Genomic DNA, 14,541 nt, shown 5'->3' with positions numbered 1-14,541 from the left:
GTGTGTGTTCACTATGTGTGTACTTTGAGGCAGTCTGCCTGATGCCTGATGTTCCTTCTATCTGGAATTGACTCAGCAGTGTTGGTTGATGCATGGCATTGTTTTAATTTGTGTGTTTTTCTCTATTTCATCCTGTAATATACACAGTTCTTTTTCTCTCAAAGCTAAGATGTTGTGTGTATCTAAATGTCGTACAAAAATTAACGTGAATGTCACTGTTTTAAATATTCTTTCAGTTTTTAATTTTAGTCTACTAAGCCTGGTGAAATTCTCACCACCTAAATGCTTCTACACGTGAAGAGCTTTGTTATGTTACTGTGTTACTGATCTGACTGTCAGGGTTCCCAAACATTTTGAGCAAACCACCCCAAACCGAAATTAATTGTGCCTCTGTTTGTTCTGTACACACACACACACACACACACACACACACACACAAAACCTTCCGATCCTATAAGCACATACATGTGGTCCTGACTGACATATAAAATGAAGCAACACTATTTATAGACTCGAGTACCCTCCTTCCTCTATACACTTGCATGCATGCATGCACATACACACATACACACATGAGCTGATTCAGCGCTTGTGTCCTTGCTGGCGGAGTTTCCCGCAGCATCATGGCTCCTCCAATCACAGAGCTTTGTTTGTACAAGTGTAACCACAGCCTGTCCCTCGCTGTGAGATGCTCGCGGCCTCTGAGAAGCAAATCCAGCCAAACCCATTCATTCACTTAGACCCTGCTGTCCTCAAGCTCTGGAATGGCTCAGGGAACAGGACAGACAGCCACAGTCCCAGAGGCCATGGTTGAGATCTCACACCGTCTGCTGATTACTAAGTAGTGTACACTCTCCATGCTACATAAAGGAATAGACTTGTTGCATGCAGTGTGAAGCGTTTGATCAATGATACTGTATAGAAAGATAACATACTGGATATGAATATAATTTAGTACTAACTTCATGTGTAGCTTCCATGCATCACAGGACTAAAATATTCACATCCTATTCATATACTGTATGAAAAGATGATGGTTAATATCTCATAGATTTTCCTGAACTGAGAATATCTACATACCTGCTCATTCATGCAGATATTCAAGCTAATTGTGTGGCAGCAGCACCATGTCGATACATATTTGTGCTTTTCATTCTTGAAATATTTACCCCTTGGTGATTGTTAACTTTGGGTAAACGGAATCCTGAGTTATACACTGCTCGTACTTTACCCTGGGTTAACACTTAATGCTGGCTCTTCATAATCTGCCCTTTCACACTGTCCGTTATTAAACCCTGGGTTTATGTTCTTACGTGCACATTTGTCCCGTCGACAGTGATCGTAAATATTGGAAATATCAAATAAGTACAGCATGTTATTGCTTTTCACATAAGTGAGGGGGAAAAAAGGACAAGGCTGCTGATCTGGACCAAAGCAAATGTTGTCATCTTTCACAGCGTCCTAATTTTTTATGGTCTTTTTAAGTTTCTTATGTAGTTGACCAATTATTCGTTGATATCCTATGATGTTGCGACTGACGTTACCGAGGCGTTTTATTTAAGGGTTACTACACCCTGGTTGCTTGTCTGTTGCTAAGCAACTAGTCGTAACATTCTAACACTGCATGGTTCCACACTACACGTTTGGCTCCACAGTGTGAGGTTAACACTGCAAATCCAAGCTAACCCCGAAGCCTTTGGAGCAGGGATTCATAACTGGTGTGAAACGTTTCTCTACCCAGCGTTAAAATCGAGGGTTTAAAAAGACGTTAATGGATTTAGTGTGAAATGACCTCTTAAGAGCTTTAGTTAGTGTTCATGCCAAACATCAGAATGAGAGAATTCTGACAATGTGACCAGTAATTTATGACCATGAAATGAATGTTAGAACCTGATGGGCTGTTTTGAGTAGTTTAATTCATTTTCACAATGTTCAACTGTCCAGTTTCACTGAGCCTGTACTCATATTCCTGTTCTTGGCTGTTGGAAGTGAAACCCGAAGTGTTCTTTGGCTGTTGTAGCTCATCCACCTTAACGTTCTACATGATGCATTCTGAGATGCTTTCATGCTCTCCATGGCTGTAAAGAGAGATTCTTACATAACATTGACTTACCATAACCTTTCTGTCAACTGGAAAGTCACTAATTGTTTTTTTTTCTGATTAAACTCTAGATTGTTGTGTGTGGAAAATCTAAAGAGATCAAAACCGTATCTGTTTTACTTTAGGCTCTACTCTGCTGCCACATGTTCGGCTGATTAGATAATTGCATTAATGAGCAGATGTCCTTATTAAAGTGGCTGATGGATACTAATTGACAAAATTCAGCAAAGACCTTAGATTTTTATTATGAGTAATTTCTCAAAACCTCATGAGCCATGAGGAAGAAAGACGACAAAAAAAAAGGAATATTCCTATATATATATATATATATATATATATATATATATATATATATATATATATATATATATATATAAATATATATATATATATATAAATAACCCAAATGTTAAACAGGTACATCATATTTAGACTAAAGTTTAAGCACAAATGGTGTTCATACATTTGCCCAAACCTCTAAAACTGTACTGTAGCATTATGAACAACAGCAGCATAAGTCTCACCAGCAGTGAGAGCTGAGACAAACATCAGCAAGATGCACACAGCCATCAATAGCAGTAGAGCAAAAGAACCTGTAATGGAGAAGGCCTGTTTTTGAGGATGAAACTCCAGAACACACAATGTGTGAAATATTCTTTTAATTGGTCCACCCTCAGTGCTCAGTGTCTGAGAAACTGCATTTTTGTTTTCTTTACAATCTGGAGACAGAAAGTATGAGATGTTCAGTAAAAATGGGTTTTGGGATGCTGTACTGTAATATGGTGCAGTGTTGCTTCTGTCCTCCTACAGTATCTGCCAAGGGCACGGTTCAGTGACGCAGCCATGAGGTGATGGAGTTAAACTGGGCATTTCTGTGTAAATATGCGTGTGCAGTAATTACAGCTGAGGAGGTAGTGTGATGTTGGCAATCAGAGAGAGGAGGGAGGGATGGAGGAGGAGCACAGCAAGAAGGATAATAGCTTACATACAGACCTGGTGGATGCACTCCAAAGTTATGTTTCTAGGTTTAATTAGGAAGCTTTATCTCATTATCTATCTTGTTCTGCCTCTCTCTCTCTCTCTCTCTCTCTCTCTCTCTCTCTCTCTCTCTCTCTCTCTCTCTAGGGAAAAAGAAATAAACCTGGGGTCGAGGCAGTGAGCACTCCAGACTCTGCACGAGGCCGAGGAGAGAAGAAAGCCATCAAGTAGGTGTAGGGCATCTCACACACGCTTCTGCTAAATTAACCCTCTCTCTCTCTCTCTCTCTCTCTCTCTCTCTCTCTCTCTCTCTCTCTCTCTCTCTCTCTCTCTCTCTCCCCCACCTTTGCTGTGGTGGGATGAGATCATACGACTTGGTAAGTCTGATACAATGGCAGCTAATGAGCTCTGCTCTACCGATAGTCATGTGACTAGTACCATGAAATGTCGCAACTTCCTGTCCTTTATTCCCTTCCAACTTCCAACTCTGTATGACTTTTCCTTATGATCCTTTTTTCATCTGCCATGCGGCGTTATTATGATCTGATCTGCTTAGGTTGAAAAACATATCAGCTTACTCTATGCCAAATCTTCTTTTTCCATTTTGCATAATTCCGCTTCTTTGACTGATTGCATCTCTGTGTGTGATGGCAGAATACGAGCTACGCGGAGCGGCACAGTAAATGAAAATCCTCTCCTCAATAGAGGATTTTGCTTTTGTGTGTGTGTGTGTGTGTGTGTGTGTGTGTGTGTGTGTGTGTGTGTGTGTGTGTGTGTGTGTGGAAGAGTTGCTTGGCAGTCATAAGTGCTGCCTGTAAGGGAGAGTTAAGTATGGTGGATGTGTTGTGTTGGTGTGCAGCTGTTGTTATTGGTGCGAGTTGGTGAAGTCAATCGCTGCTTCCTTTTTCATGCTCCTGGAAAGTTTGTTTCATCTCTCACTAGTGACTCATGTAAAATGCAGTCCACTTGTTTCTGTGATGCAGCTGTGCTCTCAGAATAATAATACTAAGAATAATAATAAGAATAATAAGAATAATAATAGTGTATCTGTATTTGTCTGTTTGCAGGTGGTCCAGATGTGCAAATGTTATTTTTCTCCTACACTTCATGAGCTTCAAAGCTGTTATACTTATTGACTTTATCTTTGCTTCTGTTGGCGCAGAGAAAAACACTTGTTCTCTTTGAATTTCATCTCTCTGGCTGTTGCACCATTATTACACAGTAATGTGCAGTGCAGCTCTGATCATGCAGAATGTATGTGTGTTTCTCTGTACAGTACAGTGTTTCTCTGTAACCTTCTCCTTTCTCTCTGCTTCACTGTACTAACGCTCTTTTCTCTCCTTAGCACATCTAAATATGTGGATTCCTGTATCCAAATCCAAATCCGTTTGAATAAGCTAGTGTGAACCCTGACCTTTCTGTATAATCTTCTTTTTTTTTCTCTTTTTTACTCTGATTAATGAAACCACTAATGAATGTACAGAGACTTGTTTTATTCTTTTTCCTGCCATTCTGAGGTCGTTTTGTCGTATGAAAACTTTGCATTTTTTTCTCCAGCAGCTCTGTGATCAACTTTATGCCGCTTCACATTTCCACCTCTTTAAACGCTGTCTTTTGGAGAGGATGGCCTTCAGGGGTTTCGGTCGAAACTCTGGCTACAGTTCAGCTCTATACTTCTAATTGATGGCTGGATGGATTAGATGGATGAGTGATGAATGGATATGCTGTGTCTCATGGATGTGTGTCTCTTTCTGGCCTTTAGTGATCTAGACAGAGACTTTTGGAATAACAATGACAGCAATTCAGAGCAGCAGCGGTGGAGCTCCTACCCGCCCAAGGAGTTTGTACTAAACATTTCTCCCTATGCCCCTTACGGAGACCCTCGCCTCACGCTCAAGTGAGTCTCTGTCCAGGCTGGTAAGAGACCCAACCCTTACCCAAACTACCCCACCTAACTACCCAACCTTTTATAACCCCTGCCACCAGGCATGGCTGTAGAGTGCAGATGAGGAGGCAAATATGACACATGAGCTTTATTCAAGAAATAGGAGAAAAAAGTTACAACCCTCTATTTCCATTGCTTTATTTGGATTATTGTGTGGAATTTGAAAGAATCGCGTATATGAAAAAGCAACAGCTTTTAATAAAAAACTGTGACCCCTTTTACAGCTGGCAATCTGTATGCACAGACAGTATTTTTCTTTTGTTTATTTGTTTTTGCTGATTATTGGATTAGCTACAGTGTAAATGCACATACAGGATGCGATGGAGCAGCCTGAGCACCTCGTGCTGTGTTTAGATTTCAGTTTGGTGTAAATGCAGTCCAGCCAAATGAAGTACATTTACTGAGGAAGAGGTCTCACCTGGGGAACTGACGATGTTGATGTGCCCTTGGTGAGTACTTGTTTGCATAATGCCACAAAAAAAGAAGGTGAAATCCACCCTTATCAATGTGCATGCGTTTAAAAGCAACATGTAACTGCATCTTTTGCAACCCAGATAGCACACACACACACACACATCCAGACAATGTCTGGAAAATGTGCACAAATTATGTCTCGACGCAGTTTGTTTGCTAATTGTGAAGATGTCAGCACAACCTTGCTTTGCTTTTCTGGCACAACATGTACTTAATCTTCATCTTTTCATACTTTTAGTGGAGTATTTATTCCGTTTGTAGAGAGCCGTCTGCTGCACAACTAAATGATACTCCAAAAATAGGTTTTGTTGATTAATCGCTGGAGAAAAGTTGTGTGAACGGAGCAGAATCTGTTTAATACATGGTGCTGATTTTAACACTGTCAAGTTCTAATCACACATTATACTAAAGAAAGAAGAAAAAAAGAGAAAATTGATAACATGCAGATGTGATCTCAATTAGCAAACAAAGTGGTTGTGATGTCATTGACAAGTGCTATCTAGGGATATGCTTCTTGTCTGGAAAATTTGCCTGCATATACATTTTGCATTTTTGCCACATGTAAACGGGGGCAATATTATGCCTTATTAAAACAAAACAAAAAGTTTTTGGATCATTAAAATTATTAGTCAATACTCGGACAATTTTAATGCACGCCGTGTGACGAGCGAATGGACGCGTTGCATTCTGCATGATCGACAGAACTCGACTCACTTGTTTTCAGTCTGATCTTCATGCTTGTTTTGGTCACGCATCTAACTTTTTTAACTCGTCGTTCAGACTCCGCTCCATCCGCCATCATAGAACAAGGCTCTGTAATTCAGTGCGATCGAGTGCCCATGTACAAGCCTGCAGGTTAGTGCTGCATCATCTTACTTTGCTAAGTCGATGACAGGAGAGGAGTTGTGTGGAACTGCCCCTTGCTCCCTACAGCCCTGCCATGCTTTCCTGGCCCATAAACTCTAGCCTCTGCCCCTCTTCCCCATGGGGTGTTACCATGGAGACGGACAACCCTCTAATGTATGAGTTCATATTGACAGATCTTCCTATTAGCACGTTGTCTGTTTATTTCTGTTCTGTTTTCCCTTCCCTTCCTTTAACTCATCCCCGCTGAGGGTTGACCGTTGCAGTGATGTGGTACTGGTGTGTCACGGCTCCTCCTCTCCTGCTCTGGCTCTCCCATGGCCGCTTCCCTGGCCTTGTTCCCTCACCTTTGTCTTGTTTGGGGTGTGTGTGCGGTGTGTGTGTGTGTATATAAAAATCTTGTGGTCTTGTTTGTGCTTAGTTAGAACCTGTTACCTATTTCTTAGTTTCTTGTTGACCCCTGTTGCTGTGTTTTGTGGTTTTGACTTAGCTAACTAGTTCCTGGTTTCTGGTCACTAAAAGTGTGTTGCTTCAAAGTGTAGTCCTTGTTAACTCCAGCTTTGTGACATCTAGGTGAACCCACACCTGCTTAATTCTGTCCAGACCCCCTTCGCTTCCTAAATATCTGACTATGCCCAAGGTGCTTTTAAGTTGCAGGGGCCTAACAGTGCACACTTCAGTAGCATCTGTCTGTCAGAACCTACTCAGTGACTTTTAGGGGAACAAGCAAGAGAAAGGTTTTAGACGGAGAGAGCTGTCATGAACGGAAATGAAGGAAACGTGACTGTTGTGGGAGCTATTGTCTCTCTGCTTTAACCATAGCCTTCTATGAATCGGACTGTTCCAGGACATAAGTGTTGTGTCTTCAAAGGCCTGGGAGAATTTGGGGCTGGTTGGATTAAAATGGTGTGGGGAGAATCTGGACTAGAGTGTGAGAGCTGCAGATTTGAGCGAAACCAAATCTGATTCATTCATTTATTTTGAGTAAATAAAATATAAAACACCTTTAAAAAAAAATGTCATGTGGAACATTTTACCCTTCAGACTGATTTGGCTGCTGTAGGCTTTTTTTTCTTACTGTAAGGCAGTGAGGTTTTTGTTTGAAAGGAAATGTGTCTGTCTGTGTGTAAGTCACTATTACTCATCCCATTTTGCGTTATCGTTCAGCGTCAGCTTTATACGGTTCTTTATTTATCTTACATTACATCATAGGTCTTTAAGCTCATGATGAATCCGATGCACCCCGGTGGCCGCAGTGTCGCTTGCTAATGTAAGGAGTTTATAGTGTTAAAGCTCTTAAGATCCCCTTGATGTTTGCTTTCATTTTTAAATATATTTGTTTTTCTAAATTGAGATTTCAGTAAAAGTGCTTTGAGCTGGTTTTGCTCTGCTCTGCAGCTGCCACTCTCATTTGTTCATAACCTCGTAATTGTACTTGCTATTGTAGTGTTGCTGCTGTTTGTGGGGAGATGTTGCGTCGTTTCTGTGCAGTTGATGAAAAGGGTACCCCTCCTGGTGCCTAGTGATGCTTGAATGACTAATAACCGATTGCAGATATGTTCAGCTCACAGGTTTTTCTTACCTGTGTAACGAATGTTTTGTTTAAGTTGTTGATGAAATTAGGATTTTATGACTCACTATAACACAAAGACTGACGTGGTGTGTCTAAACAGAAGCATGTCTCCAGCATCACCAGGGGGTGCTGTAGTGCTAGGTTTTCCATCAACTTAGTTGACATGAATGCCATTCCCTGTAATATTCACCAAAGCACATTACACACCACATTGGTGCATTAGCAAGAAAGATTATCACACGTGTCACACAACAAAATGCCGTTGTTTTTAGACTCGACCACATCAGACTCAGCGAGGCCATCTACTGACCAGACTGAGCTGTTTGAAGGTTTCACTAATGGCACAAACTACTAGAAGATCCTCGCTTTTGCCAGCTATAGCATCATTAACTCCAGACACCGTTAAAATAACACCGTGCTATCAAATCCACAGAGAGCTGCTCTTCTAACACCTGACTAGAAATCCACTAGAACAGTAATGCAGCAAGGTTATAGTGAGGCAGGAATCCACAGCAATCAGGCTGTAGCTATGGGCAAGTGATGCTCTGAAATGAGCAGCTGCTTAAAAAAAGAAAAAAACCCAGTAGTAATTCGCATGGTTCCCCTGGTGCTTCCAGGCTTTCAGCACACATTGCATGGACTGGAGATCTAATCAGTGCTGGATACTTTTAGTCTTCACACTCAAATTTGGCCAGCTGTCATCTCCGGCCCACTCTCCACCTACTCGCGTCACCTACTGCACCCTTTCTCATCACCCACCTGTTTGCACAAATGCACTCTCATCCAGTAGATAGTGTAAAGTTTTCCTATCGTCAAGCACTTTAATTTACTGTATCCTTTCTCTATATCCCCTTTTTCTTTCTCTGTTTTACTGTTCTTTCTCTATGTCTTGATCTCTCTCGTCATCCCCCCAAAATCATCCCCAGTGGTGCAGTCCCTGGGGGGCAGAAGGGGTCTCTTGGTGGCCGTGGGGGGGATGGCGGGGGTCCCTCACGCAGTGACAGCGTGAAGAGCATGATGATGGGAGCCAGCAAAGCCAGCAGGTGGCAGATGGCGCAGGGCCGCACGCAGTCCGAGGATCTGAAGAACGTCAAGTGAGTCGAAAAAGAAAGCTGCTGGGGGATGAGAAGGAGCACAGAGTAAATGGGATACAGGAGATTACAGTTTAACAGTGGGAGGTAAAGAGTTGGGATAAAAAATGGGGAGTATAAGGATGGCCTTTAATGCTTTGGTTTAAGCACAGAGACAGAAAATAAAGAGGCAAGAGTGCAAAAGGGTGCAAGGGGCCTGTGTGTGTGTGTGTGTCCATGTTAAACGGACGATTCGGGTTGCACCGTGCTCTAATAACAGAAGACACATTACCAAACTGACTCACTGTTCCACCACACGCACATATAAGGGGCTCAATATCAGGCTGTAATGTAACAAAACAGTGTGATTACAACTATTCTGATCTCATCCAGCCTGCCAACAACCTCAGCTCTTATAATGGCCTGCTTATTACATTATTCTTGCTTTAAAGGAGCAACATTTAGCCTTTCGGCTCTTTCAACTGACTGCTATTAGTCCTACACAGCGGAGCACTTGATTGGCTTGCTGCTTGATGCTCATGAGGCTTCAACCTCATTTTAGCCTACTAATGACTTTTCAGCCTGCTGTGATTTTTCTCATTATATGCATAGAGCTAGTGAAAGACGTTTTATTGGTATTAATATTGGGATATTACCTTTGTGTTTTCTCAGCTTAATCTCTATCCACTGCATCTTTAGTGTATGTGTGATTACCAGAGACTGTTTTCCTGTACTAATTCTGTCTATTAACATTTGAAATACACATCTATCTAACATCCTGAGTTCAGGTGTGGAATTTTCCAGGTTCCCAGTATCTCCTTCCACCTTTACAAATCATCCTGGTAGGTGAAATGCAAACTAAAATGTGCCCTTATGTCTAAAAAGACTGTGTAGAGGTGTGTGTATGGTGTCCTGCGATTGGACTGGAGTACCATTCTAGGTGTATTCCCATCTCACTGCCACTGTATCCACAGGATTGCCTTTGGATCCACCACAACCCTAACCAGGATATAACAGTGGAAATCCATAAATACACATCTGTGACTCTTTAAAGGTGTATATGATGAGACATATGAGGAAAAAAAATCTCTTAACCTTTGGACAATGAAGCAGTACAATAAAGTTTTTCATGTATATAGATTATTAGATTATATATTTATAGGTTTGTAGCCTGAATATATATATATATATATATATATATATATATATATATATATATATATATATATATATATATATATATATATATATAGTACAGATATATAGTACTTTTGGACACACCTTCTCATTCAAAGAGTTTTCTTTATTTTCATGATTATGAAAATTGTAGATTCACACTGAAGGCATCAAAACTATGAATTAACACATGTGGAATTATATAAGTACATAACAAAAAAGTGTGAAACAACTGAAAATATGTCATATTCTAGGTTCTTCAAAGTTTTTGCTTTGATTACTGCTTTGCACACTCTTGGCATTCTCTTGATGAGCTTCAAGAGGTAGTCACCTGAAATGGTCTTCCAACAGTCTTGAAGGAGTTCCCAGAGATGCTTAGCACTTGTTGGCCCTTTTGCCTTCACTCTGCGGTCCGGCTCACGCCAAACCATTTCGATTGGGTTCAGGTCCAGTGACTGTGGAGGCCAGGTTATCTGGCGCAGCACCCCATCACTCTCCTTCATGGTCAAATAGCCCTTACACAGCCTGGAGGTGTGTTTGGGGTCATTGTCCTGTTGAAAAGGTGATGTGTCCAAACTTTTGGAAGGTGTGTCCAAACTTTTGGTCTGTACTGTATATATATATAAAATATAAAGTTTTATAATATATTTTTTAGAACATGATTTTAAGAAACATGCATAAGAGGGTCAATAAGAGCATGATAATTGCTTAATAAGTCTTATTTAGATGCTTGTAAAAGGATTAATCACTGTGTATTAGTATTATTCATTCTAGCTTGTATTGAATGAGAGTATGGAAGGATACCAATGCAGGTAAGGAAGATTCCAGTGTATACAGCAAACAGTTCCAATATCAATACGAAGTCAGAGTCAAGAAACAGACCCAGGTAAGGTGACTCAAGAGGTCAAGGCAAATCAGACATCACAAGGCAAAACCTGGCAAAGAATTCTGGAAAATAAAGGTTTTGTACGGAGTTTATAAAGGTTTAAGACAGAGTGCAACTTCACAATGAATGAACTGAAAGAATGTCCAGTGACGGTGAGTGCATGGACATAGAAAACATGTTTGTGTGATCAGTGGGATGGTGACTATGAGCGGGGAAGAGTGTGAATGTTCTGGGAAGTGCAGTCCGATGAGGCCATATTTGTAGGCCGCTTTGCATGTTGGGAGATGGAGTCTGCAGACCTGACAACTAGACTTCTGCTAAGAAAATTTGTGTTGCCATTAATTAGGGAAAAAGTAAAAAGTAATACACTGTCAATATACAAAATCCAAAATACATAATTAATAATTCAAAAAGATCTATTATTAATGGTATTAATAAACTGGCCAATAAACCATTTGTATTGATTGTAATCTTATTTAGGGATCTAGGAGAATCTGAATCTGTCGAATCAGTTGTATAAACAGAATTAAGAATTTAAAAAGACTTTAAAAAGTCTGAAACTCTTTTTATAGCGATATTTAATATTTTTGTCCCTTTATTGATAATCACACCTACATTAATGTGTAGTAGATGGAGACTGAGACGGAGACTATGCAGTGAACAGGTGATTTAGTAAATGACTTAAACCTGAAGGAGTTTGCGAGAGGACAGGATGAGTAAGTGGAACAGGTTTCTGCAGTAGAACAATGCCAATGGTTTCAATTCTTGAGCATCGTATTGAACGACAGCAGAAGCAGGGAGAGAGAATATTTTTGCACTGGTTATGTATAGACTTGCAACCGATGACGTCTGAGCTGTAGGTGTCACACACCAGGTGCTTAATTTAAGTTCGTTTCTCACCCCCATCTCGCACCTCCTCTCTTCTGGCACCTAACTCCCTCCTTCATGCGTTCCCTTCATTGCACTTGTCTCTGGTCTTGCTGTGCGCACACACTCCTCCCCTCCTCCGTTCAATCTCTCCCTCTCTCTCTCTCTCTCTCTCTCTCTCTCTCTCTCTCTCTCTCTTTCTCTCTTTCTCTTTATCCCTCTCCATCCTCTTCACTCTGTAATTGGATTCTATTTTCAGGCAGCTATATGTGTCTGTCTCTTGTGTTTGTGTCTCACACCCCATTTTTCTACTCTCTCTCTTTCTCTCTCTCTCTCTGTCTCTCTCTCTCTGTCTCTCTCTCTCTCTCTCTCTCTGTATTTCTCTCTCTCTCTCTCTCTCTCTCTCTCTCTCTCCCCCCCTCTCCCTCTTGACTGTTCTTGTATTGCCTTGCATTGTGTCACTACTTGTCACTTTTGACAGCCTAGTAGCTTCCTGTACAGAATGCATTTCTGAAAAAAAAAAGTGTTTAATCGGTGTTTATTTTCAGCTGGATGCAGCTGGTTGCTCAGCTGTCCAGCAGTTTGGTGTGCAGCAGGCTGTTTGGCCTCCGACCATGTCGGGGCTGCCTCTTGTCAGATTTTTAATGCTTAATTGAAGTTTGAAGTTGTGCTCCAGTAAGTTTGACACAGTTTTTGAACAGCTGCTGATGGAGAACAGAGAGAAAATAGTGACAGGGGGAGGTGAGTAAGAAAGAATGACGTCTCCACAAAGAAAGATAAGAAAGGCGATTGGTTGGTGTAGAATTTCTGAGGACTGAAGTAGTATATAAGACTTGGGCCAGATGAAAGACAGAGAGACGTGAAGTGATAGAAAGAAGAAAGCAGGACATGTTTTTGGATTTGCTATATAAAGGACTTAGAGAAGAAAAGAGAAGAAAAGATGGGCGTTCCTCATCAAGCTAAAAAGCAGTCACCTGGAAGAGCCAGCAGTGGTCGCTTGGTGCCACACACACCTCGACAGACGCTCTCAGGGCAGACGCGACATACTCCACGTGCCGCTCAGCCTCGGTCGGCGACGCCCCGGAAGCAGGTCGCACACACCTTGCAGGGACACACACACAGTCATGCGCACTTGCACTCACACATGCACCGCTCGCTGTCGGCTCAAGGTGTTCCGACTCGGCCAGGGAACGGACACACACACACGCACAGTTACACACACCTGTCGGCTCACGCTGACCAAGGTGGCTGTAACCTCTTCTGCTACCTGTGTTACTGTGCCTACTGCATTGGCCTGATGGTCCTTTCATTCTGTCTTCTTCTCTTCCTCTCTCCTCCTTCACCTCGCTCTCACTCTCACCCTGCATCTCCTCAACCTCCCTCCACCTCCCCCCACCCTGATGAGTTCATTTCAATGCATTTTTCCTCCTTATCATCATTTGCTGTTCCTTTCTGCCCTCATCCATCTCTGAACTTCTCCTCCTCCAACCTCTCTACCTTCTTTCCTTTCACTCCTCTTCTGTCCTCCACTGGTTCTCTTCCAAATGATTTTCATCTCACCTCACCTCTTCCTCCATGTCCCTCTACTCAATCCCACCCTTCACATGGTGCTTCCACTTCATCCCCCGGCTTCCAACATGACTCTTCATCCTCCTCTTCTTCATCCCGACCCTTTATGCTGGTCCCACCTTCTCTGCTGCTCCTGCCCCGCCCATCTCTGTGTCGTGCTCACCCTTCCTCTTCTCGCACACTCCCCTCTTTCCTGCTTTGCCCAATCAGTTTCACAGACCCTGCCCTCTCATCTCTGGAGCAAATCCCCTTGGCGGGTGCCATGCCCCGCCCCAAGACACTGCTGAGGCAGCAAAGCCTCCAGCAGCCTCTCATCCAACCTCCCACCTCAGGCCTCGGTGACCGTTCAACCATCTCACAGAGCTTGGGTCAGCTCCATCCTCAACCTGGAGGAGGGGCAGGGCCGGGTGGAGGGGGAGGAGCAACATCTACAGCTCAGCATAGAGGAACAGGAACTCGAGGTACTAGAGGCAGCACAGCAGGGGGCGGTGCTGCACGCTATAGGTCAGGAGGAACAGGGAGTCGGGTCTTGAGGGGGAACCCCGGCAGCTGGGATTACATGATGAGCCAGATCAAGAACCGTGGCCTGGATGTCAAGTCTTTCCTGTGAGTCTCTTACTGTCTGGGCTTTTCCCAGGCATGACCATGTCACCATGTTTGCTTAGATCACAGCTCCTTGACTGCTTTAAATCTAAATGGGAACTGAGAATTTTCTGATCTCAGAGTAGGAAAAATCCATTTAAACCTTTCTCCAACTTAAAATTGGTCACTCCTAAAGTTTCTCAAAAGCTTTTACTTCTTTAATCCTGTGACTCTGTACAGTATGGTTGCACACATACTGTAGTAGTATATTTTAAGCCTTTAAGCCAAGTCTCTGTGTATGGTATCATCAAAGGGATAACAGGGTTATTGGAAGGCTAATTAATTTTAGTACATGAATTTTAATGACTGTTTTGTTTATTCATAATAAATTCTCATTATTCTACTCTAAATTAGTTTGAAGAACTAACCAAAGAACTTGATTACTTTGCACAGAAG

General features: G+C 42.1%; 1 protein-coding gene across 4 annotated transcripts in view; it reads left to right on the top strand.

The window, feature by feature from the left end:
• The window catches only part of syt7a (synaptotagmin VIIa), a 102,329-nt gene that overhangs the window by 61,314 nt on the left and 26,474 nt on the right, over nt 1–14,541 (top strand). The window contains exons 3-6 of one of the 4 annotated variants that reach the window (XM_027173311.2): nt 3,227–3,306; nt 4,842–4,976; nt 8,862–9,029; nt 13,714–14,109. In XM_027173311.2, coding sequence (XP_027029112.2) covers nt 3,227–3,306; nt 4,842–4,976; nt 8,862–9,029; nt 13,714–14,109 — 779 coding nt within the window. Of the gene's footprint in view, nt 1–3,226; nt 3,307–4,841; nt 4,977–8,861; nt 9,030–12,342; nt 14,110–14,541 lie in introns of those variants that run through there. The other 3 variants (XM_027173312.2, XM_047820083.1, XM_027173310.2) reach the window with 3 other exon arrangements.

This window comes from Tachysurus fulvidraco, chromosome 10 (assembly GCF_022655615.1).
Source record: "Tachysurus fulvidraco isolate hzauxx_2018 chromosome 10, HZAU_PFXX_2.0, whole genome shotgun sequence".
Lineage (NCBI taxonomy): Eukaryota > Metazoa > Chordata > Actinopteri > Siluriformes > Bagridae > Tachysurus > Tachysurus fulvidraco.
Note: the sequence above shows the minus strand (reverse complement) of the source record. Positions and strands in the feature narration are given on the sequence as shown.